General features: G+C 66.1%; 3 protein-coding genes across 10 annotated transcripts; all 3 read left to right on the forward strand.

Moving 5' to 3' along the window:
* The first annotated feature begins 78 nt into the window (after positions 1 to 78).
* Positions 79 to 11,104, forward strand: LOC142026049 (eukaryotic translation initiation factor 3 subunit C-like). 6 transcript variants are annotated; one of them, XM_075018839.1, is made up of 21 exons: positions 79 to 126; positions 1,732 to 1,882; positions 2,005 to 2,070; positions 2,147 to 2,336; positions 2,415 to 2,540; positions 2,631 to 2,682; positions 2,762 to 2,880; positions 2,959 to 3,086; positions 3,172 to 3,319; positions 3,391 to 3,494; positions 3,576 to 3,717; positions 3,812 to 3,937; positions 4,842 to 4,935; positions 5,012 to 5,273; positions 5,355 to 5,433; positions 6,821 to 7,184; positions 10,149 to 10,308; positions 10,425 to 10,490; positions 10,564 to 10,651; positions 10,728 to 10,890; positions 10,968 to 11,104. In XM_075018839.1, the coding sequence occupies exons 2-21, from the start codon at positions 1,785 to 1,787 to the stop codon at positions 11,051 to 11,053; spliced, it is 2,661 nt and encodes an 886-aa protein (XP_074874940.1). In that variant the 5' UTR covers positions 79 to 126; positions 1,732 to 1,784; the 3' UTR covers positions 11,054 to 11,104. The 6 variants fall into 6 exon arrangements, with proteins under 6 accessions (XP_074874940.1, XP_074874935.1, XP_074874939.1 ...); XM_075018834.1 differs by having other exon boundaries at positions 5,012 to 5,433; XM_075018838.1 differs by having other exon boundaries at positions 5,012 to 5,433; positions 10,977 to 11,104.
* A 147-nt stretch (positions 11,105 to 11,251) lies between these two features.
* PRODH2 (proline dehydrogenase 2) lies at positions 11,252 to 13,441 on the forward strand. Its single transcript, XM_075018763.1, has 10 exons — positions 11,252 to 11,425; positions 11,509 to 11,702; positions 11,790 to 11,910; positions 12,016 to 12,093; positions 12,182 to 12,262; positions 12,363 to 12,509; positions 12,595 to 12,761; positions 12,865 to 12,975; positions 13,063 to 13,151; positions 13,252 to 13,441. Exons 1-10 carry the CDS (start codon positions 11,252 to 11,254, stop codon positions 13,419 to 13,421), a joined length of 1,332 nt encoding a protein of 443 aa, XP_074874864.1. The 3' UTR covers positions 13,422 to 13,441.
* Positions 13,442 to 15,694: 2,253 nt separating this feature from the next.
* Positions 15,695 to 25,903, forward strand: MAZ (MYC associated zinc finger protein). Of its 3 annotated transcripts, XM_075018849.1 has the most exons (6): positions 15,695 to 15,757; positions 19,940 to 20,646; positions 22,791 to 22,854; positions 22,957 to 23,128; positions 24,246 to 24,459; positions 25,653 to 25,781. In XM_075018849.1, exons 1-5 carry the CDS (start codon positions 15,722 to 15,724, stop codon positions 24,446 to 24,448), a joined length of 1,182 nt encoding a protein of 393 aa, XP_074874950.1. In that variant the 5' UTR covers positions 15,695 to 15,721; the 3' UTR covers positions 24,449 to 24,459; positions 25,653 to 25,781. The 3 variants fall into 3 exon arrangements, with proteins under 3 accessions (XP_074874950.1, XP_074874948.1, XP_074874949.1); XM_075018847.1 differs by lacking the exon at positions 15,695 to 15,757 and having other exon boundaries at positions 19,054 to 20,646; XM_075018848.1 differs by lacking the exons at positions 15,695 to 15,757; positions 24,246 to 24,459 and having other exon boundaries at positions 19,054 to 20,646; positions 25,653 to 25,903.
* Positions 25,904 to 26,749: the final 846 nt, after the last annotated feature.

The following is a 26,749-nucleotide window of genomic DNA, read 5'->3' on the forward strand; positions in this document are numbered from 1 at the left end:
TCCCATCGGCCACCGCGACGGCGGGGGGGGGGGGAGCGGAAGGTCGGCGCGCTGACGTCACTTCCTCCCCCACGCGGCCGCCTCTTCCGCAGCCCGGAGGGTTCGGGAAAGCGTCGCTGCTGCCGCGTGCGAGTGCGGGGGGGGGGGGAGGGGGGGATTTGGGGGGGGGAGGGGCCGGTGGGGGGCGGGGGGAGCGTCGGGGGGGGGGGAGGTGTGGGGCGGAGAAGATCTGTGGGGCTGGGGGGGGGAATCTGTGGGGCTGGTGTAGTTATAGGGCCTGGGAGATCTGTGGGGCTGGGGGGGGGAAGTTGTGGGGCTGGGGAATCCGTGGGGCAGGGGGGTGGATTGGGGGGGGGGTGCTGTGGGGCTGAGGGATCTGTGGGGCAGGGGGATCTGTGGGGAGAGGGAGCCGTGGGCCTGGTGTAGCTCTAGGGCCTGGGAGATCTGTGGGGCTGGGGGGGGGGGGATCTCTGTGGGGGGGTAGTTGTGGGGCTGGGGAATCCGTGGGGCAGGGGGGTGGATTGGGGGGGAGCTGTGGGGCTGAGGGATCTGTGGGGCAGGAGAGGGAGCCGTGGGGCTGGTGTAGCTCTAGGGCCTGAGGGATCTGTGGGGCAGGGGGATCTGTGGGGCCTGGGAGATCTGTGGGGCAGGGGGATCTGTGGGGAGAGGGAGCCGTGGGGCTGGTGTAGCTCTAGGGCCTGGGAGATCTGTGGGGCTGGCAGATCTATGGGGCTGAGGGATCTGGGGGGGCTGTGGGGAGGCAAATGTGTGGGGCTGGTGTAGTTATAGGGCCTGGGAGATCTGTGGGGCTGAGGGATCTGTGGGGCAGGGGGATCTGTGGGGCTATGGGGGGGTGGTGGATCTCTAGGGGGGGTGTAGTTATGGGGCTGGGGAAGCCATGGGGCAGGTGGGTTGATTGGGGGGGATCGGGGGGGGGCTGGGAAATCTGGGGGGCTGAGGGATCTGTGGGGCGGGCAGATCTATGGGGCTGAGGGATTTGGGGATCCTGTGGGATCTATGGGGCTGGGCGATCTGTGGGGCTGGGGGATCTATGGGGAGAGGGAGCCATGGGGCTGGTGTAGCTATAGGGCCTGGGGAATCTGTGGGGCTGGAGGGTCTGTGTGGCGGGCAAATCTATGGGGCTGAGGGATCTGGGGATCCTGTGGGATCTATGGGGCTGGGGGATCTGTGGGGAGAGGGAGCCGTGGGGCTGGTGTAGCTCTAGGGCCTGAGGGATCTGTGGGGCAGGGGGATCTGTGGGGCTGAGGGATCTGTGGGGCGGGCAAATCTATGGGGCTGGGGGATCTGTGGGACTGGGGAATCTATGGGGAGAGGGAGCCGTGGGGCTGGTGTAGCTATAGGGCCTGGGAGATCTGTGGGGCTGGCAGATCTATGGGGCTGAGGGGAGGCAAATCTGTGGGGCTGGTGTAGCTCTAGGGCCTGGGAGATCTGTGGGGCAGGGGGATCTGTGGGGCAGGCAAATCTATGGGGCTGGGAGATCTGTGGGGCTGGCAGATCTATGGGGCTGAGGGATCTGTGGGATCCATGGGACTGGGGGATCTGTGGGGAGAGGGAGCTGTGGGGCTGGTGTAGCTCTAGGGCCTGGGAGATCTGTGGGGCAGGCAAATCTATGGGGCTGAGGGATCCGTGGGGCAGGCAGATCTCTGGGGCCATCAAATCCATGGGGCAGAGCCGGGCCGTGGGTCCGACCCCCGACCTCCCTTTCCCCAGCCCCACACGTCGCCGCCGCCGCCCCACACGCCGCCGCCCCACACGCCGCCGCCATGTCGCGTTTCTTCACCACCGGCTCCGACAGCGAATCGGAATCCTCCGTGTCGGGCGACGAGCTGGTGACCAAACCCGTCGGGGGAAACTACAGCAAGTGAGGGGGCGGGGCCGGGGCGCTGTGGGGCAGCGCCCCGCCCTTTTTTTTTTATTTATTTATTCCCGACGAATTTCGCCGTGGGGCTGCCCCACACTTCCCTTCGCTTCTCCGCTCCCCAGGCCGATCCTGCTGAGCGAGGACGAGGAGGACACCAAGCGCGTCGTCCGCAGCGCCAAGGACAAACGGTGCGGCCCCGCCCGAAGCCCCGCCCGGGCGGGGGCGGCGCGGGGCTGACGGCCCCGCCCCTGCCCCGCCCCGCAGGTTCGAGGAGCTGACGAACTTGATCAAGACGATCCGCAACGCCATGAAGATCCGCGACGTCACCAAGTGCCTGGAGGAGTTCGAGCTCCTCGGCAAAGCCTACGGCAAAGCCAAGAGCATCGTCGACAAGGAGGGCGTGCCCCGCTTCTACGTCCGCATCCTGGCCGATTTGGAGGATTACCTTAACGAGGTGCGGGGCGGGGCCGCGGGGCGGGGGGGGCGGGGCGCGGGGCGGGGCTGAGCGGGGGGATTGGTCGCTCGTCCGCAGCTGTGGGAGGACAAGGAGGGGAAGAAGAAGATGAACAAGAACAACGCGAAGGCGCTCAGCACCCTGCGGCAGAAGATCCGGAAGTACAACCGGGATTACGAGACGCACATCGCTAATTACAAGCAGGTGGGCGGGGCGGGCGGGGCCGCGGGGGCGGAGCGCGGGGGCGGGGCCGGGGCGGGGCTGAATCGTCTCCGCCTTCGCGTCACGGTGCAGAACCCGGAGCAGTCGGACGAAGACGAGGAGAAGAAGAGTCGGGATTCGGAAGGTGAGATGGGGGCGCGGGGCGGGGCGGGCGGGGCGGGGCTGGACTCCGCCTCCTTCTGGGTGTGGCCTCTTCCTGCCAGGCTCCACCTCTTCGTCCTCGGAGGAGGAGGAGGACGAGGACGGCGTCAGCGCCGCCGCTTTCCTGAAGAAGAAGGACGCCGGCGGCGAGTCGCGCAGCCGTTACTTGAAGAAGATGGAGGTGGGGTCGCCGGGGCGGGGCGGGGCGGGGCGGGGCAGCGGGGCGGGGCTGACCCCACCCCGGGCGGTCCCGTCACAGGCGGAGGAGGAGGAAGAGGAGGAGTCGGACTCGGAGGAAGACTGGGGCTCGTCCGACTCGGACACGGACTCGGAGTCGGACGAGGATGAGGGGAAGTACACGTCGCTGGCCTCCAAGTTCTTGAAGAAGTACGGGGGGGGGCGGGGCTGGGGCGGGGCAGGGGCGGCGCCGCCGCGCCCCCCCTAAGCGGTGGGTCCGCCCCGCCCCCGGCAGGGACGAGGACAAGAAAAGCGGCGAGAAGAAACGGGAGGAGAAGGCGAAGAAGAAGCACGACCGCAAGAGCCGCAAGTACGAGGAGGAGGAGGAGGACAACGAAGGCGGCGAGTGGGAGAAGGTCAAGGGCGGGGTGCCGCTCGTCAAGGTAAAGGGCGGGGCGGGGCGCGGCGGGGCGGGGCAGGTGGGGCGGCGCCCCTGAAGGCGTCGGTCCCGCAGGAGAAGCCCAAGATGTTCGCCAAAGGGACGGAGATCAACCACGCCGTGGTGGTGAAGAAGCTCAACGAGATCCTGCAGGCGCGGGGGAAGAAAGGGACGGATCGGTGAGGCGGGGCGGGGCCGGGGCGGGGGCCGGGGGGGGGGGCGGGGCTAGCGGCAGCCGACCGCCGGGATTGGCTGCGCAGGGCGGCGCAGATCGAGCTGCTGCAGCTGCTGGTGAGCATCGCTAACGAGAACGGGCTGGGCGTGGCGCTGGAGGTGAAGATCAAGTTCAACATCATCGCGTCGCTCTACGACTACAACCCCAACTTGGCCACCTACATGAAGGTGGGGCGGGGCGCGGGGCGGGGCGGGGCGGGCACGCCCTTTAGGCCATATTTGGTAATTTTGGGGTTTTTTTTTTTTTTTCGACGGGGCGCAGCCGGAAATGTGGCAGAAATGTTTGGGGTGCATCGAGGAGCTCCTGGACATCCTCTTCGCCCACCCGGAGATTTTCATCGGGGAGAACATCGTGGAGGAGTCGGAGAACCTGGCCAATCCCGAGCAGGTGGGCGGGGCCGGGGAGGGCGTGGGGCGGGGCGGTGGTGGGGCGGGGCAGGGCGGTTTTAGGGTTTGGGGAGGGGTGGTGGTGGGGTTTGAGGAGGTAAGTGTGGGTCTGGGGGGGCAGTTGTGGGTCTCAAAGGGGCAGTTGTGGGTCTGGGGGGGTACTTGTGGGGCTGGGGGGGCAGTTGTGGGGCTGGGGGGGCAGTTGTGGGTCTCAAACGGGCAGTTGTGGGGCTGGGGGGGGCAGTTGTAGGTCGCAAAGGGGCAGTTTTGGGTCTGGACAGGGCAGTTGTGGGACCAGACGTGACAGTTGTGGGTCTGGGGGGGCAGTTGTGGGTCTCAAAGGGGCAGTTGTGGGGCTGGGGGGGGCAGTTGTGGGTCTGGGGGGGCAGTTGTGGGTCTCAAAGGGGCAGTTGTGGGTCTGGACAGGGCAGTTGTGGGGCTGGGGGGGCAGTTGTGGGTCTCAAAGGGGTAGTTGTGGGGCTGGGGGGATAGTTGTGGGTCCGGATGGGGCAGTTTTGGGTCTGGGGGAGTACTTGTGGGTCTGGATGGGGCAGTTGTGGGGCTGGGGGGGTAGTTGCGGGTCTCAAAGGGGTAGTTGTGGGGCTGAGGAGATAGTTGTGGGTCCGGATGGGGCAGTTTTGCAGCTGGGGGGGGTACTTGTGGGTCTCAAAGGGGCAGTTGTGGGTCCGGACGGGACAGTTGTGGGTCTGGGGGGGCAGCTGTGGGTCTCAAAGGGGTAGTTGTGGGGCTGGGGGGCAGTTGTGGGGCTGGGAGGGGCAGTTGTGGGGCTGGGGGCGGCACTTTCTGCTCTCGAGAGGGGAGGTTTTCCCCTCGGGGGATGCCGTGGGGCAGCCGTGGGGCGGGCCACGCCCCCCCCCCCAGCCCCTCCCCGCCCCGCCCCGCAGCCCTACCGCGTGCGCGGCTGCATCCTCACCCTGGTGGAGCGGATGGACGAAGAATTCACCAAAATCATGCAAAACACCGACCCGCACTCCCAAGGTGAGTCCCGGGCGGGGCCGGGAGCGGAGGCGGAGCAGCGGGGCGGAGGCCGACCCCGCCCTGCCCCGCCCCGCAGAGTACGTCGACCACCTGAAGGACGAAGGGCGCGTCTGCGGCATCATCGCCCGCCTCCAGCGCTACCTGCAGGAGAAAGGGACGACGGAGGAGCTGTGCCGCGTCTACCTCCGCCGCGTCCTCCACACCTACTACAAGTTCGACTACCGCGCCCACCGCCGCGCCCGCGGCGACGCCCCGCCGGCGCCGCCCGCAGCGGGGGGCGGGGAGGAGGAGGAGGAGGAGGAGGAAGACTCGGCGGCGCTGATGGAGCGCCTCTGCAAGTACGTCTACGCCAAGGACCGCACCGACCGCATCCGCACCTGCGCCATCTTGTGCCACATCTACCACCACGCCCTCCACAGCCGCTGGTACCAGGCCCGTGACCTCATGCTGATGTCACACCTGCAGGACAACATCCAGCACGCCGACCCCCCCGTCCAGGTGACGCCACGCCCACCCGATTTCGGGACACCCCCCCCCCCCCGAGTCTCTATGGGGTCCCTATGGGGCGATATTGGGGTCCCCTTCTGCCCCCCAAGTGGTTGCAGGGGCCCTATAGGGGGATATCGGGGTCCGCCCGTGACCCCCAAGTCCCCGTGGGGTCCCTATAGGGGGATATTGGGGTCGACCCGTGACCCCCAAGTGTCTGTAGGGTCCCTATAGGGCGATATTGGGGACCCCTTCTGCCCCCCAAGTCCTTATGGGGTCCCTATAAGGGGATATCGGGGTCCCCCTCTGCCCCCCAAGTGTCTGTGGGGTCCCTATAGGGGGATATTGGGGTCCACCCATGACCCCCAAGTGTCTGTAGGGTCCCTATATGGAGATATCGGGGTCCTTTTCTGCCCCCCAAGTCCCCGTGGGGTCCCTATGGGGCAGTATTGGGGTCCACCCGTGACCCCCAAGTCCCTGTGGGGTCCCTATGGGGCGATATTAGGGTCTGCCTGTGACCCCCAAGTCTTTATGGGGTCCCTATAGGGGGATATCGGGGTCCCCCCGTGCCCCCCAAGTTCCTATGGGGCACCTATAGGGGGATCCCGGGGTCCCCTCTGCCCCCCAAATCCCCGTGGGGTCCCTATAGGGTGACGTCGGGGTCCCCTCTACCCCCCAACCCCCCACGGTTCCCTCCATCCCCTCCCATTCCAGCTCCCCCCCACCCCTTCCCGCCCTCCCAAATCCACCCAGCCCCGCCCTGACCCCTCCCAGCCCCACCCTAACCCCGCCCTAACCCCACCCAGATCCCTTCCACCCCCCAACCGCCCACAGTTCCCTCCATCCCCTCCAATTTCAGCTTGCCCCCCCAAGTCCCTCCACCGCCGCCCTGCCCCAGGCCCACCCCATCCCCACCCTAACCCCGCCCTGACCCCTCCCAGCCCCACCCTAACCCCGCCCTAACCCCACCCAGATCCCCCCTACCCCCCAACCGCCCGCAGTTCCCTCCATCACCTTCACTTTCAAGTGTGTCCCCCCCCTTCCCACCATCCCAAGTCCCCCAGCCCCGCCCTGACCCCTCCCAGCCCCACCCTAACCCCGCCCTAACCCCACCCCGATCCCTTCCACCCCCGAACCGCCCGCAGTTCCCTCCATCCCCTCCCATTCCAGCTCCCCCCCACCCCTTCCCGCCCTCCCAAATCCACCCAGCCCCGCCCTGACCCCTCCCAGCCCCACCCTAACCCCACCCAGATCCCCTCTACCCCCCAACCACCTGCAATTCCCTCCATCACCTTCACTTTCAGGTGCGTCCCCCCCCCCACTTCCCACCATCCCAAGTCCCCCAGCCCCGCCCTGACCCCTCCCAGCCCCGCCCTAACCCCGCCCTGACCCCGCCCAGATCCTCTACAACCGCACCATGGTCCAGCTGGGGATCTGCGCCTTCCGCGAGGGGCTGATCAAAGACGCCCACAACGCTCTGCTGGACATCCAGTCGTCCGGGCGAGCCAAGGAGCTGCTGGGGCAGGGGCTGCTCCTCCGGAGTCTCCAGGAGCGGAATCCGGAGCAGGAAAAGGTGGAAAAGCGCCGGCAGGTGCCGTTCCACATGCACGTCAACCTGGAGCTGCTGGAGTGCGTCTACTTGGTGGCGGCCATGTTGCTGGAGATCCCCTACATGGCGGCCCACGAGTTCGACGCCCGGCGGCGGATGATCAGCAAGCAGTTCCACCACCAGCTGCGCGTCGGGGAGAGGCAGCCGCTCTTGGGTACGGAGGAATCTTCCTAAAATCCCCCCAAAAATCCCACCCGCGCCAGGCTTTTGGGGGGGGGAAAACAGATTTTCCTACCCCCGCCGGTCTTTTTGGGGAAAAAAAACAGATTTTCCCACCCCCGACCGGTCTTTTTTGGGAAAAAAACCAGATTTTCCCACCCCCGCCAATCTTCTGGGGAAAAAAATCAGATTTTTCCCACCCCCGCCAGTCTTTTTGGGGAAAAAAACCAGATTTTCCCACCCCCACGAGTCTTTTTGGGGAAAAACGAACAGATTTTCCTACCCCCGCAAGTATTTTTCGGGAAAAAAACCAGATTTTCCCACCCCTGCGAGTCTTTTTTGGGAAAAAAATCAGATTTTTTCCCACCCCCACCAGTATTTTTTGGGAAAAAACAACAGATCTTCCCACCCCCGCGAGTCTTTTTTGGGGGAAAAAAACAACAGATTTTTCCCACCCCCACCAGTCTTTTTGGGGAAAAACAACAGATTTTCCCACCCCCGCGAGTCTTTTTGGGGGAAAAAAACAGATTTTCCCAACCGCGCCAGTCTTTTTGGGGAAAAAAACCAGGTTTTTCCACCCCCGCCAGTCTTTTTGGGGAAAAAAAACAGATTTTCCCACCCCCACCAGTCTTTTTTGGGAAAAAAACCAGATTTTTCCAACCACCGCGAGTCTTTTTGGGGAAAAAAACCCAGATTTTCCCACCCCTGCCAGTCTTTTTGGGGAAAAAACCCAGATTTTCCCACCCCCGCCAGTCTTTTTGGGGAAAAAAAACAGATTTTCCCACCCCCGCCAGTCTTTTTTGGGAAAAAAACCAGATTTTTCCAACCACCGCGAGTCTTTTTGGGGAAAAAACCCAGATTTTCCGACCCCCGCCAGTCTTTTTGGGGAAAAAACCCAGATTTTCCCACCCCCGCCAGTCTTTTTGGGGAAAAAAACCAGATTTTCCCACCCTCACCAGTCTTTTTTGGGAAAAAAATCAGATTTTTCCCACCCCCGCCAGTCTTTTTTGGGAAAAAAATCAGATTTTTCCCACCCCCGCCAGTCTTTTTTGGGAAAAACAACAGATTTTCCCACCCCCACGAGTCTTTTTGGGGAAAAAACCCAGATTTTCCCACCCCTGCGAGTCTTTTTGAGGAAAAACAACAGATTTTTCCCACCCCTGTGAGTCTTTTTGGGGAAAAAAACCCAGATTTTCCCAACCCCACGAGTCTTTTTGGGGAAAAGAACAGATTTCCCCACCCCCGCCAGTCCTTTTTGGGAAAAAAATCAGATTTTTCCCACCCCCGCCAGTCTTTCTGGGGAAAAAACCCAGGTTTTTCCACCCCCACCAGTCTTTTTTGGGGAAAAAAATCAGATTTTTCCCACCCACACAAGTCTTTTTCGGGAAAAAAACCAGATTTTTCCAACCCCCGCAAGTATTTTTTGGGAAAAAAAACCAGATTTTCCCACCCCCGCAAGTCTTTTTGGGGAAAAAACGCAGATTTTCCCACCCCCGCGAGTCTTTTTGGGGAAAAACAACAGATTTTTCCCACCCCCACAAGTCTTTTTGGGGAAAAACAACAGATTTTTCGCACCCCCGCAAGTCTTTTTGGGGAAAAACAACAGGTCTTCCCACCCCCGCCAGTCTTTTTTGGGAAAAAGAACAGATTTTTCCCACCCCCGCCAGTCTTTTGGGGAAAAAAAACAGATTTTCCCACCCCCGCGTGTCTTTTTGGGGAAAAAAACGCAGATTTTCCCACCCCCGCCAGTCTTTTTGGGGAAAAAACCCCAGATTTTCCCCACCCTCGCGAGTCTTTTTTGGGAAAGAAATCAGATTTTTCCCACCCCCGACCGGTCTTTTTTGGAAAAAAAAACAGATTTTCCCAACCCCCGCCAGTCTTTTTGGGGAAAAAAAACCAGATTTCCCCACCCCCGCCAGTCTTTTTGGGGAAAAAAACCCCAGATTTTCCCCACCCTCGCGAGTCTTTTTTGGGAAAGAAATCAGATTTTTCCCACCCCCGACCGGTCTTTTTTGGGAAAAAAACCAGATTTTCCCAACCCCCGCCAGTCTTTTTGGGGAAAAAAAAACAGATTTCCCCACCCCTGCCAGTCTTTTGGGGGAAAAAAACCAGATTTTTCCAACCACCACCAGTCTTTTTGGGGAAAAAAACCCAGATTTTCCCAACCCCGCGAGTCTTTTGGGGGAAAAAATCAGATTTTTCCACCACCGCAAATCTTTTTGGGGAAAAAAAACAGATTTTCCCACCCCCGCGAGTCTTTTTGGGGAAAAAAACCAAATTCTCCCACCCCCGCAAGTCTTTTTGGGAAAAAACAATAGTTTTTCCCACCCTCACAAGTCTTTTTGGGGAAAAAACCCAGATTTTCCCACCCCCGCGAGTCTTTTTGGGGAAAAAACAACAGATCTTCCCACCCCCGCGAGTCTTTTTTGGGAAAAAAACCAGATTTTTCCCACCCCCATGAGTCTTTTTGGGGAGAAACAACAGATTTTCCGACCCCCGCCAGTCTTTTTGGGGAAAAAAACCCAGATTTTCCCACCCCCGCCAGTCTTTTTGGGGAGAAACAACAGATTTTTCCCACCCCCACAAGTCTTTTTGGGGAAAAACAACAGATTTTTTCCACCCCCACAAGTCTTTTTGGGGAAAAAAACCAGATTTTCCCACCCCTGCCAGTCTTTTTTGGGAAAAAAATCAGATTTTTCCCACCCCCGCCAGTCTTTTTGGGGAAAACCAACAGATTTTCCCACCCCCGCCAGTCTTTTTGGGGAAAAAAACCAGATTTTTCCCACTCCTGCAAGTCTTTTTGGGGAAGAAACAACAGATTTTCCCATCCCCGCGAGTCTTTTTTGGGAAAAAAACCAGATTTTTCCACCCCCGCGAGTCTTTTTTGGGAAAAAAACCAGATTTTTCCCACCCCTGCGAGTCTTTTTGGGGAAAAACCCAAATTTTTGGACTCGTTTAGGGCCGCCGGAATCCATGCGGGAGCACGTGGTGGCCGCCTCGAAGGCGATGAAGATGGGCGACTGGCGGACGTGCCACCGCTTCGTCGTTAACGAGAAGATGAACGGGAAAGTGTGGGATCTCTTCCCCGAGGCCGACAAAGTGCGGGCCATGCTGGTCAGGTGGGTGGGGCGTGGGCGTGGCAGGGCGGGGCGACGCCTCATCGCTCCCTTGACGCGACTCTTTGACCTTCTTCGTTTTTTTTGACGCGACTCTTCTTCGTTCTTCCGTCCCGCAGGAAGATCCAAGAGGAGTCGCTCCGCACGTATCTCTTCACCTACAGCAGCGTCTACGACTCGATCAGGTGACGGGCGGGGCGGGGCGTGGCTCGGGGCGGGGCGCGGGGGGCGTGGCCGCGCTGACTCCTCCGCCCTCAGCATGGAGATCCTGGCGGACATGTTCGAGCTGGACCTGCCGACGGTTCACAGCATCATTAGCAAAATGATCATCAACGAGGAGCTGATGGTGAGCGTGGCGGGTGGCGGCCCGGGAGGGCGTGGCCGCGGGGCGGAGCCTGACCCCGCCCCCGCCTTTTCCCTAGGCGTCTCTCGACCAACCGACGCAGACGGTGATGATGCACCGGACGGAACCGACGGCGCAGCAGAACCTGGCCCTGCAGCTGGCCGAAAAACTGGGGAACCTGGTGGAGAACAACGAGCGCGTCTTCGACCACAAGCAAGGCTCCTACGGCGGATACTTCCGAGGTCCGCCCCGCCCCCGCGCCACGCCCGCGCGCCCCGCCCTCGCGCCACACCCCTCACCCCTCTTTTCTACCCCGCAGATCAAAAAGACGGCTACCGGAAAGGAGACGGCGGCTACTTGCGCCGCGGCGGTTACCGTCAGCAGGAGCGCGGCTCCAACTACTGAGCCCCGCCCTGCCCCGCCCCGAATTAAAAAAAAAAAAAATTCTCCCGCTCGGCAAACGACTCGCCTCGTTATGGGGAGCGCTGATGCGTGCGGGGGCCGGGTTAATGAGTGACGAAGCGGCGGGGGGCAAAGTGTTGGGGGGCGGTTTTCGGATTTAAGGGCGGCCCCGCGGCGAGCGCCGACCTTTGCGCGCCGGCCATGGGGCAGGAGCGGGGCGGGGCCGCCGCCGTGGGGCGCCCCACGGCCAAAGGGACCCCCTTGAATTTCGGGGACGGGGCGGCGTTCCGGCTGAAGAGCGGGCGGGAGCTGGCGCGGGCGCTGCTGGTGCTGCGGCTCTGCGCTTTCCCCCGCCTGGTGCGACACGCCGGCACGGTGAGGAGACGCCGCCCGATCCGCCGCGCCCCGCGGCGCCGCCGGGCGGGGTGCGACCCCTCCCTTTTTTTGCCGCCCCGTAGATCCTGGCGACCTCGCGGAAAATTTTGGGGGCCCGGCTGTGGGGCGGGCTGCTGCGGGCCACGTTCTACGGGCAGTTCGTGGGGGGCGAGACCCCCGGCGAGGTGGCGGCGGCGGCGGGGCGGCTGCGCGCCGTGGGGCTGCGCCCCATGTTGGCCGTCCCCACCGAGGAGGACGTGGGGCAGGAGAAGGACGGGTAGGTGGGGCGGGGCAGGGCGGGGCGGGGTTTTTTTTTTTTTGGGGGGGGGGCCCCGCCCTACTTTTCTGGTTACGCGTGGGGCAGGGAGGAGTGGTACGAAGCCAACCGCGGGGCGGCGCTGGAATGCGTGGGGCTGGCGGCCGCCACCGGCCCCCACCCCATGATGCAGCTGAAGGTGACGGCCCTGATGAGCGCCCGCCTCTGCGTGAGTCACGCCCCGCCACGCCCCGCCATGCCCCACCCGTCAGCGGGGAGAGGGAGGGCGGCCCGGACCCCCCCCCCCCCCAACCACAAAACCCACCCCCCGCAGGAAACGGTGTCGCGACGGTTGGCGGAGCCGGAGCCCGAGCTGACGCTGGAGCGGGTGGCGGCGGTGATGGGGGGCGAGGTAGGAGCCACGCCCCGCCACGCCCCTTTTAGCCCCTCCCCTCTCCCCCCAAAATCGGCAAAATCGAGTCAAAACCGGCCCGCCGCAGGACGCCGCCTTCCCCTGCCTGACGCCGGAGGAGAACCGGCACTTGGGGGTCTCGCTGCGGCGCCTGGACGACGTGGCCGGGGTGAGGCGCGGGGCGGGGGCGTGGCTCCGCCGCCGAGGGCGTGGCCCTCACCCGCCCCACGCCCGGGGTGGGGGACGCGACGTTTTTCTCCCTCGCCCAGCACGCGGCCGCGCGTGGCGTGCGGGTGCTGGTGGACGCGGAGCAGAGTTACGTCAACCCGGCGCTGAGTTTGGCGACGTTGGCGTTGATGGCGCGGCACAACCGGGGTTCGCCGTGGGTCTGGAACACCTACCAGGCCTACCTGCAGGTACTCGGAGGGGGGGCGGACTTGGGGGGCAGCCCCACGGCGGCGAGGGGAGAAAACCCACCGTCGCGCCCCCCCCACCCCGTAGGACGGGAAGCGGCGGCTGGCGGGGGACGCGGCGGCGGCGCGGCGGCGCGGCGTGTGTTTCGGGGTGAAATTGGTGCGGGGAGCGTACCTGGAGCTGGAACGGCGACGGGCGAGGGAAGGGGGGAACCCCGAGCCGGTGCACCCCAATTTGGACGCTACCCATCGCAGGTAAATTTTGAGGGGGGGGGGCGTCGAGACGCCGATTTTGTCCAAAAACACCGATTTTGTCCCGAGACGCGCGTCGAGCCCCCCTCGATTTTCCTGCCGGCAGCTACGGCGAGTGCCTGGAGTTGGCGCTGGGGTTGGCGGCGCGGGACGGCGAAGGGGTCGGGGTGATGGTGGCCACCCATAACGAGGCGTCGGTGCTCCACGCCACGCAGAGGTGGGCGGCGGGGGGGGTGGGTATAATTGGGGTGGGGCCGGGCGACACCCCCGCCGAAAATCGTGACCGCCCTCCGTTTCGCGGCAGGATGGAGGAATTGGGCATCCCGCGGCAAGGCGGCGGCGTCTGCTTCGGGCAGCTGCTGGGAATGTGCGACCACGTCTCGTTGGCGTTGGGTGGGTGTCACGTCCGTCGTCCCCCCCACCCCGACCCTTCGGGCGCCGTTTTCGGGGGCTCTCGCCCTTACCGCGGGGTGCGGGCGCGTCCCCGGCGCAGGCGAAGCCGGTTACGCCGTCTACAAGTCGGTGCCGTACGGGGGAGCCGAGGCGACGCTGCCGTACCTGGCGCGGCGGGCGCAGGAGAACCAGGGGGTGCTGCAGGCCGCCCGCCGCGAACGACGGCTCCTCGCCCGCGAGCTGCGGCGGCGGCTCCTGCGGCGGCCCTGAGAGACCAAAAAAACTCCTGAGACCCCCCGAAACCCTCCTGAGACCCCCCAAAACCCCCCTGAACCCGCACAAAACCCCCCTGAACCCGCACAAAACCCCCCGAAACCCTCCTGAGACCCCCCAAAACCCCCCTGAACCTGCACAAAACCCCCCTGAACCCGCACAAAACCCCCCTAGGACCCCCCAAAACCCTCCTGAGACCCCAAAACCCTCCTGAACTCACACAACACCCCCCTAAGACCCCCCCAAAACCTCCTGAGACCCCAAAACCCTCCTGAACCTGCACAAACCCCCCCTAAGACCCCCCCCGAAACCCTCCTAACCCCCCCCAAAACCCCCAAGACCCCCCAAACCCTCCTGAGACCACCCTAAGACTCCCCCAAACCCCCCTGAACCCGCCCAAAACCCCCCTAAGACCCCCCCAAGCCCCTTCTGAGACCCCCCAAAACCTTCCTGAGACCCAAGCCCCCGTGAGACCCCCCCCCAAAACCCTCCTGAGCCCCCACAAAGCCCCCCTAGGACCCCCAAGACCTCCCTAAAACCCCCCTGAACCCGCACAAAACCCCCCTGAACCCACACAAAACCCCCCGAAGACCCCCGAAACCCTCCTGAAACCCCCCAAAACCCCCCTGAACCCACACAAAACCCCCCTAGGACCCCCCAAAACCCTCCTGAGACCCCAAAACTCTCCTGAACTCGCACAAAACCCCCCTGAACCCGCACAAAACCCCCCTAGGACCCCCCCAAAACCCTCCTGAGACCCCAAAACCCTCCTGAACTCACACAAAACCCACCTGAGACCCCCCAAACCCTCCCGAACCCGCACAAAACCCCCCTAAGACCCCCCCCAAAACCCCCAAGACCCCCCAAACCCTCCTGAGACCACCCCAAGACTCCCCCAAACCCCCCCTGAGACCGCCCAAAACCCCTCCAAAACCCTTGGGACCACCACCCCCCCCCCTTAAACCCTCCCCCGAGTCACCCAACCCCCTCCTGAGACCCCCCCCAGAGCCTCCCCAAAACCCTGAGACCCCCCTCAACCCCTCCCCGAGTCCCCCTAAACCCCCCAGACCCCTCCAAAATCCCCCTAGACCCCCCCCAAATCTCCCTAAACCCCCCCCCGACCCCCTTATCACCCCTCAAACCCCCACCTGACACCCCCAAACTTCCCCCCCCCCCCCAATAAACCTCACTTGGCTCCGCTCCCTGGGGGGGTTTCTCAGTGTGGGGGTGTTGTGTCTTTTTTTTTTTTTTTTGGGGGGGGGGCACGACACCCCCTCAACCCCTTCCCTCACAGGCCTGGGAAGGCTGCCGTGAGGGGGAAAAGGAGGGGAAAAAAAAAGCGGCCGCCGGCAGGGGGGCGGCCTCCTCCTCCTCTTTCCCCTCACAGGGCGATGGCGGCTCCGGAAATGGCGGCGGGCGCCTCACGCCACAAAATGGCGGCCGCCCCCCTCAGCCGCGAAATGGCGCCGAGGAGGACGAGGGGAGGGGGGCGTGGCCGAGGGGGGGGGGGGGCGGGCACGCGGCGCCCCGTCTATTCGCGCCTCCCGCCGAGCCGGTCTCGGCCAATCAGAGCGCGCCTCGCCGAAGTGGGAGGGGGGGTGGGTGGGCGGGGCCGCGCGGTCACCATGGCGACGGGGGGCGGCGGCGCATGCGCGTCGCCGCTTTTCCCCCTTCCCCCGGGGGGGGGGTTGAGGGAAGGGGGCGGAGCCCCGCGCGGATTGGCCGGCGGGCGGGTGGGCGGGGCGAGGCGAAGCGCTGCGGCGGCCAATCGCGGCTGGCGCTGAGGGAAAAGGGGGCGGGGCGAGAGAGAAAAGGGGAGAGAGAGAGAGAGGAGGGAGAGGGAGAGCGCGAGCCCCCCCGGCGGCCATTTTGTGCGCGCGGGACCGGGCCCGGTTGGGAGGGGGGGGGGGTGGGGGTGGGCGGGGCGGGGGGGGGTGGGCGGGGCCAAACGTCGCGCCGCCCAATCGGCGCCCGCCGCGGGCCGGGCGGGAGCCAATCGGCTGCCGCCGCCGCCGCCCCCCTCACGGTTTCCCCTCCCCCCCCCCCCGCGCGTCCCCCCCCCCTTTTTTTTTTTTTTTTTTTTTAAATTTTTGGGGGGGCTTTTTCCCCTCCCCCCACACCCCCCCCCCGGGGGGGTTTTTTTTTTTTTGGTCCCTTTGGGTTTTTTTTTTTGTTGTTGTTGTTTATTATTTCCCCCCCCCCCCTCCCGCCTCAGCGGCCCCCCCCAGCCCCTCCCCCACCCCTCCCCTCCCCCACCCCCCACCCCCACCCCCCCCCCCAGTTTCGCCGCCATCGCCATGGACCCCGCGAACTGGAGCAGCTTCATCTTCCAGGTACCGCCCCCGGGGGGGGGGGGGGGACGGGGGGGGGGACTGGGAGAGACTGGGAGCACTGGGAGGGGGGGAGGGGCGGAGGGGAGCGGGGGGAGGGGGCGGGGAGGGGGGGTGGGGGGGTGGGACTGGGAGGAACTGGGACTGCGGGCGCTGGGGGGGCTGGGGGGGCTGGGACTGGGGGGACTGGTGCGACTGGTGGTACTGGTGGTACTGGTGGTACTGGTGGTACTGGTGCTGGGGGGACTGGGGGCACTGGGACTGGTGGTACTGGTGCTACTGGTGCTGGGGGACTGGGAGCACTGGGGACTGGGAGGACTGGGACTGGTGGTACTGGTGCTGGGGGGACTGGGAGGACTGGGACTGCAGGCACTGGTGGTACTGGTGCTGGGGGACTGGTAGGACTGGGGACTGGGAGGGCTGGGACTGGTGGTACTGGTGCTACTGGTGCTACTGGTGCTGGGGGACTGGGACTGGTGGTACTGGTGGTACTGGTGCTGGGGGGACTGGGAGCGCTGGGACTGCAGGCACTGGTGGCACTGGTGCTGGGAGCACTGGTGGTCATGGGACTGGGAGCACTGGGGCTGGGAGGGCTGGGAGGGCTGGGACTGCAGGCACTGGGAGCACTGGGGGTTGCGGGACTGGGGACTGGGAGGGCTGGGAGGGCTGGGACTGGTGGTACTGGTGGCACTGGTGCTGGGGGACTGGGAGCGCTGGGGACTGGTGGTTGTGGCGCTGGGAGCACTGGGGGTTGCGGGGCTGGTGGCACTGGGGGTTATGGGACTGGGGACTGGGAGGGCTGGGAGGACTGGGACTGGTGGTACTGGTGGTACTGGTGCTGGGGGACTGGGAGGACTGGGGACTGGGAGGGCTGGGACTGGTGGTACTGGTGCTGGGGGGACTGGGAGCGCTGGGGGTCGTGGGACTGGGGGCACTGGGACTGCAGGCACTGGGGGCACTGGTGCTGGGAGCACTGGTGGTCGTGGGACTGGGAGCACTGGGGACTGGGAAGGCTGGGACTGCAGGCACTGGGAGCACTGGGGGTTGCGGGACTGGTGGCACTGGGGGTTGCGGGACTGGGGACTGGGAGGGCTGGGAGGACTGGGACTGGTGGTACTGGTGCTGGGGGGACTGGGAGCGCTGGGGGTTGTGGCACTGGGGGCACTGGGGACTGGTGGCGCTGGTGCTGGGAGCACCGGTGGTCATGGGACTGGGAGCACTGGGGACTGGGAGGACTGGGACTGGTGGTACTGGTGCTGGGGGGACTGGGAGCACTGGGGGTCATGGGACTGGGAGCACTGGGGACTGGTGGTTGCAGGGCTGATGGCACTGGGGGTTGTGGGACTGGGGACTGGGAGCACTGGGAGCACTGGTGCTTGTGCGACTGGGAGCACTGGTGGCTGTGGCACTGGGAGCACTGGTGGTTGCGGGACTGGTGGCACTGGGGGTTGTGGGACTGGGGGCACTGGGACTGCAGGCACTGGTGGCACTGGTGGTTGCAGGACTGGGAGTACTGGTGCTGGGGGGACTGGGAGCACTGGGGACACTGGGACTGCAGGCACTGGTGGCACTGGTGGTCGTGGTGCTGGGAGTACTGGTGCTTGTGGGACTGGTGGTTGTGGCACTGGGGGTACTGGTGGTTGTGGGACTGGGAGCACTGGGGACTGAGGGACTGGGAGGACTGGGGGGTGTGGGACTGGTGGCACTGGTGCTGGGGTGACTGGGAGCACTGGGGACTGGGGGTTGTGGTGCTGGGAGCACTGGAGGTTGCGGGGCTGGGAGCACGGGGGACTGGGAGCACTGGTGGCTGTGGTGCTGGGAGCACTGGGCGTTGCAGGACTGGTGGCACTGGTGCTGGGGGGACTGGTGGTTGTGGGACTGGGAGCACTGGTGCTGGTGGGACTGGGGACTGGGAGGACTGGGGACACTGGGACTGGAGGCACTGGTGCTTGTGGCACTGGGAGCACTGGTGGCTGTGGCACTGGTGGCACTGGTGGTTGTGGCACTGGTGGCACTGGTGGTTGTGGGACTGGGGGCACTGGTGGTTGTGGGACTGGTGGCACTGGTGCTGGGAGCACCGGTGGTTGTGGGACTGGGAGGACTGGGGGCACTGGGACTGGAGGCACTGGTGGCACTGGTGGTTGCAGGACTGGGAGTACTGGTGCTGGGGGGACTGGGAGCACTGGGGGCACTGGGACTGCAGGCACTGGTGGCACTGGTGCTGGGAGCACTGGGGGTTGTGGTGCTGGGAGCACTGGGGACTGGGGGACTGGGGACACTGGTGGCACTGGGACTGCAGGCGCTGGTGGTCGTGGTGCGGGGAGTTGGACTGGGAGGACTGGTGCTGGTGGGACTGGGGACGCCGGAGGGACTGGGACTGGGGACGCTGGGGACTGGGGGCACTGGTGCTTGTGGGACTGGGAGGACTGGGGGCACCGGGACTGGGGGACTGGTGGTTGTGGTGCGGGTAGTGGGACTGGTGGGACTGGGGGAACTGGTGCTGGGGACGCTGGGGGGACTGGTACTGGGCGCGCTGGGGACTGGGAGGACTGGGGGCACTGGTGCTGGGGACACTGGGACTGGGGGTGCTGGGGACACTGGTAGCGGGGGTGCTGGTGCTTGTGGTGTGGGGAGTTGTACTGGTGATACTGGCACTGGGACGACTGGGGGAACTGGTACTGGGGGTCCTGGGGCTTGTGGTGCTGGTGACACTGGGGATACTGGGCGTACTGGCAACACGGCGGGTGCTGAGACTGGTGACACTGGTACTGGCGGTACCGGTACTTGTGGTGCTGGTGACACTGGGGGTGCTGGTGACACTGGGGGTACTGGTGACACTGGGGGTACTGGTGACACTGGGGGGTGCTGGTCGTGGTGGTACTGAGAGCACTGGGACTCGGGGCACTGGTACCGGTGACACTCGTACTGGTGGTGCTGCCGGCACCGGTACTGGTGTTACTGGGAGCATTGGTACTGGTAGTACTGGCGACACTGGGCGTCCTGGCGCTGGTGACACTGGTGGCACTAGTACTGGCGGTACTGGGGACGCTGGGGGTGCTCATACTGGTGGTACTGGGGGTACTGGTACCGGGGCCACTGGGGGTAGCCCTACTGGTGGTCCAGGTACTGGTGGTACTGGGGGCACTGGTACTGGCGGTATTGGTCCCAGTGACACTGGGAGTACTGGTGGCACTGGTGGTACCGGGGGCACTGGGGACACCGCTAGTCACGGTGGCCCTGCTGGTCACGGCGGTACTGGTGACGCTGGCGGTACTGGGGACACTGGTGGCACTGGGAGCCGCGGTGGCGCCGGTCGCGGCGACGCTGGTGTCCTGGCGACACCAGTGACGGCGGTGACGCTGGTGGTACTGGTGATACTGGGCGGCGGCGGTGGCGGTGACGGTGACGTTGGGAGTTTTGGCGACGCTGGTGGCCGTGGCGTCGCCGCCAGCGGTGGTGGTACTGGGGGTGCTGGTGACACTGGTGGCCCTGATGACGCTGCTGGTCCTGGTGACACCGGTGGTCCTGGAAAGGCCGGTGGTCCCGGTGTCGCCACCAGTGATGGTGACACTGGGGGTCTTGGTGATACTGGTGGTCCTGGTGAGGCCGGTGGTCATGGTGTCACCACCGGTGATGGTGACACTGGGGGTCTTGGTGATACTGGTGGTCCTGGGGTCACCACCAGTGATGGTGACACTGGGGGTCCCGATGACACTGGGGGTCCTGGTGGTCATGGTGTCACCACCAGTAACGGTGACGCTGGGTGTGCTGGCGACACTGGTGGCCCTGATGATGCTGGTGGTCCTGGTGACGCCGGTGGTCCTGGTGTCACCACCAACGATGGTGACACTGGGGGTCCCGATAACACTGGGGGTCTTGGTGGTCCTGGTGGTCCTGGTGTCACCACCAACGATGGCGACACTGGTGGTCCCGGTGATGCGGGTGGTCTTGGTGACGCTGGGGGTCCTGGTGTCGCCGCCAGCGATGGTGACGCTGGGCGTACTGGTGACACTGGTGACACCGGTGGTCCTGGAAACGCCGCCGGTCCTGGTGCCACCACCAGCGATGGTGACACCGGCGCTCCCGGTGCCACCGCCACCGCCGGCGACGCCGTTGGTCCCGCCGTCGCCGGCGTCCCCGCCACCGCGGTTGCCGCCGGTGACACCCCCGCCGGTGCCGCCGCAGGCCGCCGCCGCCCCGCCGCCGCCCGCCGCCCCCGCCGAGGCGCTGCAGGTCGACCTGCTGCCGGTGCTGGCCGCTCCCCCGGACACCGCCGCCGCCGCCGCCGCCACCACCGTGGACGCCGCCGCCCTCAAACCCCCGGCTCCCGAATCGGCGCCGGCGCCTCCGCCGGTGCCGCCGCCGCCGCCGCCGGTCGCCCCCGCGCCGCCGTCGGCGGAGGCGCCGCGCAAATCCAAGAGCAAAGGGCCGTACATCTGCTCGCTCTGCGCCAAGGAGTTCAAGAACGGCTACAACCTCCGCCGCCACGAGGCCATCCACACCGGCGCCAAAGCCGCCCGGCCCGGCGCCGCCGCCGCCGCCGCCATGAAGATGCCGACCATGGTGCCCCTCAGCCTGTTGAGCGTTTCGGGTTTGGGGGGCGGCGGGGCCGACGGGGGAGCGGCGGCGGCGGCGGCGGGGACGCCGCCGGCGGCGGCGGCGCCGAAGCGGGCGCGGAAGAACCACGCCTGCGAGATGTGCGGCAAGGCGTTCCGCGACGTCTACCACCTCAACCGGCACAAGCTGTCGCACTCGGACGAGAAGCCGTACCAGTGCCCCGTCTGCCAGCAGCGGTTCAAGCGGAAGGACCGCATGAGCTACCACGTCCGCTCCCACGACGGCGCCGTCCACAAGCCCTACATCTGCAGCCACTGCGGGAAGAGCTTCTCCAGGTGGGCGGGGCGGGGCGGGGCAGGCGGGGGCGGCGGTGGGGGTCGGAGCGGTGGTGGTGGAGGTTGGTGGTGGTGGTGGTGGGGGGCGTGGAGGAGGTCACGGTTGTGGTCACGGTGGCGGTCACGGTCATTGTGATGGTCGTGGTCATCGTGGGGGGTCACGGTGGTGGTGGCGTGGTGGGGGTTCTGGTGGCGGTGGTGTCACGGTGATGGTTGTGGCGGTCGCGGTTGTGGTCACGATGGCGGTCGCGGTCACGATGGCGGTCGCGCTCATCGTGATGGTCATGGTCATCGTGGTGGTGGTGGTGGTGTCGTGGTGGTGGTGGTGGGTCTGGTGGCGGCGGTGTCATGGTGATGGTTGTGGTGGCGGCGGTGGTGGTCATGGTTGTGGTCGTGATGGCCGTCATGGTCACGATGGCGGTTGTGGTCATCGTGATGGTCATGGTCACGGTGGTGGTCACAGTGGTTGTCACGGTCGTGGTGGTGGTGGAGGTCAAGTTTGTGGTCACGATGGCAGTCAAGGTCATCGTGGTGGTCGTGGTCATCGTGGTGGTCGTGGTGGTGGTGTCGTGGTGGCAGAGGTGTCATGGTGACGGTTGTGGCGGCGGTGGTGGTCATGGTTGTGGTCGTGATGGCCGTCATGGTCACGATGGCGGTCATGGTCATCGTGATGGTCATGGCCATGGTGGTGGTGGTGGTGGTTGTGGCGGCGGTGGTGGTTGTGGTCATGATGGCCGTCAGTCGTGGTGGTGTCATGGTGGCGGTCATGGTCACGGTGGTTGTCACGGTCATGGTGGTGGTTGTGGTGGGGGTCATGGTCGTGGTCACGATGGCGGTCGTGGTCACAGTCATCGTGGTGGTCGTCGTGGTGGTGGTTGTGGTGGCGGCGGTGGCCGTGGTTGCGGTCATGATGGCTGTTGGTCATTGCGGTGGTGCTGGTGGCGGTGCTCACGGTCGTGGTGGTGGTCGTGGTGGTGGTTGTGGTCGTGGTGGTGGTGGTGGCGGTCACGGTTGGGGTCATGACGGCGGTCACGGTGGTGTTCGTAGTCATCGTGGCGGTCATGCTGGCGGCGGTGGTTGTGGTGACGGTTGTGGTGGTCGTGGTCACGATGGCGGCCAGTCGTGGCGGTCCGGGTGGTGGTGGTGTCACGGCGGCTGTCATGGTCACGGTGGTGGTCGTGGTGGTGGTGGTTGTCAACATGGTGGTGGCTGTGGTGGACACGGTGGTCACGGTGGTGGTCGCGCTGGCGGTCACGGTGGCGGTCGTGGTCTTGGTGGTGGTCACGGTGGCGGTGGCGGTGCTGGTGGTCACGGTGGCGGTGGAGGCCACGCTGGTGCTGGCGGTCACAGCGCCGGTTCTGGTCGTCGCGGGACTGGTGGTCACGGCGGCGCCGGTGGCCGTGCTGGTGCTGGGCGTCACCGTGGCGCTCACCAGCCGTCACGGTGACGCTGCCGCTGCCGGCCACGGTGATACGGGCGGCCGCCGTGGCGGTGGGGACGCCGGCGGTCCCGGTTCTACTGGTGGTCGCGGCGATACCGGTGGTCACGGCGGCGTTTGTGACCGCGGCGGCGGCGGGGACGGTGGTGGCCCTCGGGTTGTCCCGTGGGCGCGGTGGCACGTGAGGGCACGGTGACGCTGACGGCGACGGTGACGTGGTCGTGGTGACACTGGTGGTCACGGTGATGGTGAAGGTCACGGTGACGGTGAAGGTCACGGCGAGACCCGTCGTCGCGGCAACACTTGAGGTGACGGTGCTGGTGGGGGTCACGGCGACGCTTGAGGTCGCGGTGACACCGATAGTCGTGGTGATGCTGAAGCTCGTGGTGACGCCGAAGGTCACGGTGACGAGGTCACGGTGACGCTTGAGGTCACGGCGACGCCGGTGGTCGTGGCGCCGCTTGAGGTCGCGGCGGCGGTCAGGGTGATGCTAGAGGTCGTGGTGACACTTGAGGTCATGGTGATACCGGTCCTGGTGACACCGGTGGCCGCGGTGACACCGTCGCCCGCGGCGCCGGTCGAGTTCCCGCCGCCGCCGTCATTCCCGCCGCCATCGCCGCGAGGCCGAAGACCCTCCGGGAGCCGCCGCCGCCGTGCCGCGCCCGGCGGCCGTGACACCCCGCCCCACCCCCCCACCCCCCCCCAGGCCCGACCACCTCAACAGCCACGTCCGGCAAGTCCACTCCACCGAACGCCCCTTCAAATGCGAGGTAGGTTGCCGCCCCGCGCCCCACGGCGCCCCGCGCCCCCACGGCACCGCGCCCCACGGCGCCCCGTGCCCCACGGCGCCCCGCCCCGCTCTTCCGCCCCAGACCTGCGAAGCCGCGTTCGCCACCAAGGACCGGCTGCGGGCCCACACGGTGCGGCACGAGGAGAAGGTGCCGTGCCACGTCTGCGGCAAGATGCTGAGCGCCGCCTACATCACCGACCACATGAAGGTCCACAGCCAGGGGCCCAATCACGTCTGCGAGCTCTGCAACAAAGGTTATGGGGCGGGGCGCCGGGGGGCGGGGCGCCGTGGGGCCGGGGCGCCGTGGGGCCGGGACGCAGCGGGGCCGAGCGCCGTGGGGCCGGGCGCGAAAAACCGGCGGCGGGGTTTGGGGCGGCGAAGGGGGAGAGGGTTTGGCGAAGGGATGTGGGGCGCCGTGGGGCTGGGGGGGGGAGAGGTTTGGGGTCAGGGGGGGGAGGGTTTTAGCCGGTGCCGTGGGGCAGGGAGTCGGCGTCGGGGTGGTGGCGCCGTGGGGCGCTGGTTCTGTGGGGCGCTGCCCCGCGGGTTCCGGGCTCTGTGGGGCGCGACTTGTGGGGCGCAGGTGCTATGGGGCGCTAGTGTATGGCTCCCAGGCGCTATGGGGCACGGCTTCGATGGGGCGCAGGCTCTGTGGGGCACTACTTATGGGTCCCAGGCTCTATGGGGCAGTGCCCTACAGCTGCCGGGCTCTATGGGGCACTACTTATGGGGCGCAGGCTCTATGGGGCACAGCTCCCAGGCTCTGTGGGTCCCTACTTATGGGTCCCAGGCTCTATGGGGCACTACTTACGGGGCGCAGGCTCTATGGGGCATGGTTCCCAGGCTCTATGGGGCACTACTTATGGGTCCCAGGCTCTATGGGGCACTACGTATGGGTCGCAGGTTCTATAGGGCACTACTTATGGGGCGCAGGCTCTATGGGTCCCTACTTATGGCTCCCAGGCTCTATAGGGCACTACTTATGGGGCGCAGGCTCTATGGGGCACAGCTCCCAGGCTCTATGGGGCACTACTTATGGGTCCCAGGCTCTATGGGGCGCTACTTATGGGTCCCAGGCTCTATGGGGCACTACTTATGGGGCGCAGGCTCTATGGGGCACTACTTACAGGTCAGAGGCTCTATGGCGCACGGCTCCCAGGCTCTATGGGGCACTGCCCCATAGCTCCCTGGCTCTATAGGTCACCACTTATGGGGCGCACCCTCTCTGGGTCCCCTCCCCAACCCCCCCCCCACCCTCTCCCCACCCCACAGAGCCCCCCCCCCCCCGCCCCCTTCCCCGCCCCCCAAGCGCCGTGGGTCTGACGCCGCTCTACGTCCCCCCCCGCCCCACACCGTCCGTCCCCCCCCCCCCAGGCTTCACCACGGCGGCGTACCTGCGGGTGCACGCGGTGAAGGACCACGGCGTGGCGGCCCCCCGCCCCCGACGCCTCCTCTGCAAACTCTGCGGGGTTCACTGCAAGACCCCCGCCCAGCTCAGCGGCCACCTCCAGACCCACGGCGCGCCCCCCCCCGCCGAGGGGCCCGCCGCGCCCCACGGCGCGCCGCCGCTCCGCTGACGCGCCCACAGGCAAGGCTCGGCGGCGGTGGGGGGTGGGGGGCGGCGGGGGGGGGGTGGGAGGGGGCTGGGGGGGCTGGGGGTACTTGGGGGGGTACTTGGGGGGCAGCCCCATAGAGCCTGGGAGTCCTGCCCCATAGCGTGAGGATGTGCCCCATAGTGTGAGGCTGGAGCTGGGGTGCGGGGGTACTTGGGGGGCAGCCCCACAGAGCCTGGGAGTCCTGCCCCATAGCGTGAGGACGGAGCTGGGGTGCGGGGGTACTTGGGGGGCAGCCCCATAGAGCCTGGAAGTCCTGCCCCATAGAGTGAGGATGTGCCCCATAGCGTGAGGCTGGAGCTGGGGTGCGGGGGTACTTGGGGGGTACTTGGGGGGCAGCCCCACAGAGCCTGGGAGTCCTGCCCCATAGCGTGAGGACGTGCCCCATAGCGTGAGGGGGAGTCCCATAGCATGAGGATGTGCCCCATAGCGTGAGAACGGAGCTGAGGTGTGGGGGGGGGGGTACTTGTGGGGCAGCCCCATAGAGCCTGGGAGTTGTGCCCCATAGCGTGAGGACGGAGCTGGGTTTGGGGGGGACTTGGGGGGCAGCCCCACAGAGCCTCATAGTCCTGCCCCACAGCGTGAGGACGTGCCCCATAGCGTGAGGATGGAGCTGGGGGTGGGGGGGGTACTTGGGGGGCAGCCCTATAGAGCCTGGGAGTCCTGCCCCATAGCGTGAGGACGGAGGTGGGGTGGGGCGGACATGGGGGGCAGCCCCATAGAGCCTCGAAGTCCTGCCCCACAGCGTGAGGATGTGCCCTATAGCGTGAGAATGGTGCTGGGGGTGTGGGGGGGTACTTGGGGGGCAGCCCCATAGAGCCTTCAAGTCCTGCCCCATAGCACAGGTGTGGGGGGGGTGCTCATCCTGCCCTAGAGCCGGTGCTTGCGCTACTTATGGGGCAGCCCCACAGAGCCCGCAGCTCCTGCCCCACAGCGGTGGTGACACTTGGGGGGCGGTGTTACTTGGGGGGTGGTGGTGACACTTGGGGGGCGGTGTTGACACTTGGGGGGCGGTGTTACTTGGGGGGCAGCCCCCCCAGCGCGATTCCCCACATCTGGGGCAGAGAGAAGCGGGGGTGGCGGGGAATCCGTGGGTCGGCGGGGAAATCTGTGGGGCGCCGTGGGTCCGGACGGGGGGGGGGGGCTCTTTAACGCCGTCTCCCCACAGGTGCGGGCGAATCCTGCCCCATGGCGACCCCCGGCCCCCCCGCCCCGGCCGTGGCCGTTCTCCCCATGGAGGGGGCCCCCGTCGTCAGTCAGGCCCTGCCCAGCCAACCCTGGTGAGGCGGGGGCGGGGCCGAGGCGACCCCGCCCCCCCCTCTGCCCCACGGCGAGGTGGGGCCGGACCCCCCCCCCAACCTGCCCCACGGCAGGGCGGGCGAAGACGGAGAGAGAGAGAAAAGCCCCACGGATTTGGGGGGAGCCCCCCCCACGGCCCCGCCCCACGGCGACGAGGCCGGACCCACGGCGCCGTGGGGCGACTCTGCCCCACGGCGCCGTGGGGCGGACGGACGGTTCTTTGGTTCCTTCCCCTCCCCCCCCTCTGCCCCACGGCGAGCGGGACCTTCCCCGCCCCACAGATTGGGGGGGGGGGGGGGCGGAGACACGGCGCACCGCTGCCCCGCCCCATCATGGGCGTTGCCCTGCAGAACGGGCGTGTCCTGTCCCCCCCTCAGGCCCCGCCCCCTCCCTTTTCCCCCTCCTTTTCGTGTTCGTGGCCCCGCCCCTCGGTGCGCGTGGGGGGCGGGGCGGGGTTTGTTTCGTTTTCTTTTTTTTTTTTTTTTTTTTTTTTTTGTACCGCGCTCCAGTGGGGGAGGGGAGAGGGAAGGGGGTGGGGGAGGGGAGGGGAGCGACGCCCAATAAACCCTCGGCGCCTCCGCTGGCTCCGCCCACTGCGCGTGCGCCGAGGGGGGGAGGGGAAAAGGGGCGGGGAGGGTGAGGGGCGGGGCTGACCTAGACCACACCTCCTTGGGGCCACACCCCATTGAGACCACGCCCCCGCGCTGAGGCAGGGGGTGGGTAGAGCTTCCTTTGCTGTTAAGCCACGCCCCCTCGATGCCACGCCCATCACCAAAGGGGGTGGGGCTTCTTCGTGGCGACGCCCCCTCCCCATCATAGGCCACGCCCACAGGCGGGGTGAAGGAATGAACAGGGATTGGCCACGAAGGGGTGGGTGGGGCAACGGGGGGGGCGGGGCAGGGTGTGTGACATCGCCCCGCCCAAATGCTGGTGGGGGCCAAAACTGGGCGGTTTTGTCCCCAAATC

Source organism: Buteo buteo, chromosome 31, assembly GCF_964188355.1.
Source record: "Buteo buteo chromosome 31, bButBut1.hap1.1, whole genome shotgun sequence".
Taxonomy (NCBI): domain Eukaryota; kingdom Metazoa; phylum Chordata; class Aves; order Accipitriformes; family Accipitridae; genus Buteo; species Buteo buteo.

Excerpts from the sequence above, each read along its gene's own strand:
- PRODH2 (XM_075018763.1), top strand. The coding sequence starts at position 11,252 with ATGGGGCAGGAGCGGGGCGGGGCCGCCGCCGTGGGGCGCCCCACGGCC. Across the intron at positions 11,911-12,015 it reads TGATGAGCGCCCGCCTCTGC|GAAACGGTGTCGCGACGGTT; the intron begins GTGAGTCACGCC and ends CACCCCCCGCAG. Across the intron at positions 12,976-13,062 it reads GTGCTCCACGCCACGCAGAG|GATGGAGGAATTGGGCATCC; the intron begins GTGGGCGGCGGG and ends GTTTCGCGGCAG.
- LOC142026049 (XM_075018834.1), top strand. The coding sequence starts at position 1,785 with ATGTCGCGTTTCTTCACCACCGGCTCCGACAGCGAATCGGAATCCTCC. Across the intron at positions 2,881-2,958 it reads GTTACTTGAAGAAGATGGAG|GCGGAGGAGGAGGAAGAGGA; the intron begins GTGGGGTCGCCG and ends GTCCCGTCACAG. Across the intron at positions 10,891-10,967 it reads CTACGGCGGATACTTCCGAG|ATCAAAAAGACGGCTACCGG; the intron begins GTCCGCCCCGCC and ends TCTACCCCGCAG.
- MAZ (XM_075018847.1), top strand. The coding sequence starts at position 19,247 with ATGACGCTGCTGGTCCTGGTGACACCGGTGGTCCTGGAAAGGCCGGTG. Across the intron at positions 22,855-22,956 it reads AACGCCCCTTCAAATGCGAG|ACCTGCGAAGCCGCGTTCGC; the intron begins GTAGGTTGCCGC and ends CTTCCGCCCCAG. Across the intron at positions 23,129-24,245 it reads CTGCGAGCTCTGCAACAAAG|GCTTCACCACGGCGGCGTAC; the intron begins GTTATGGGGCGG and ends CCCCCCCCCCAG.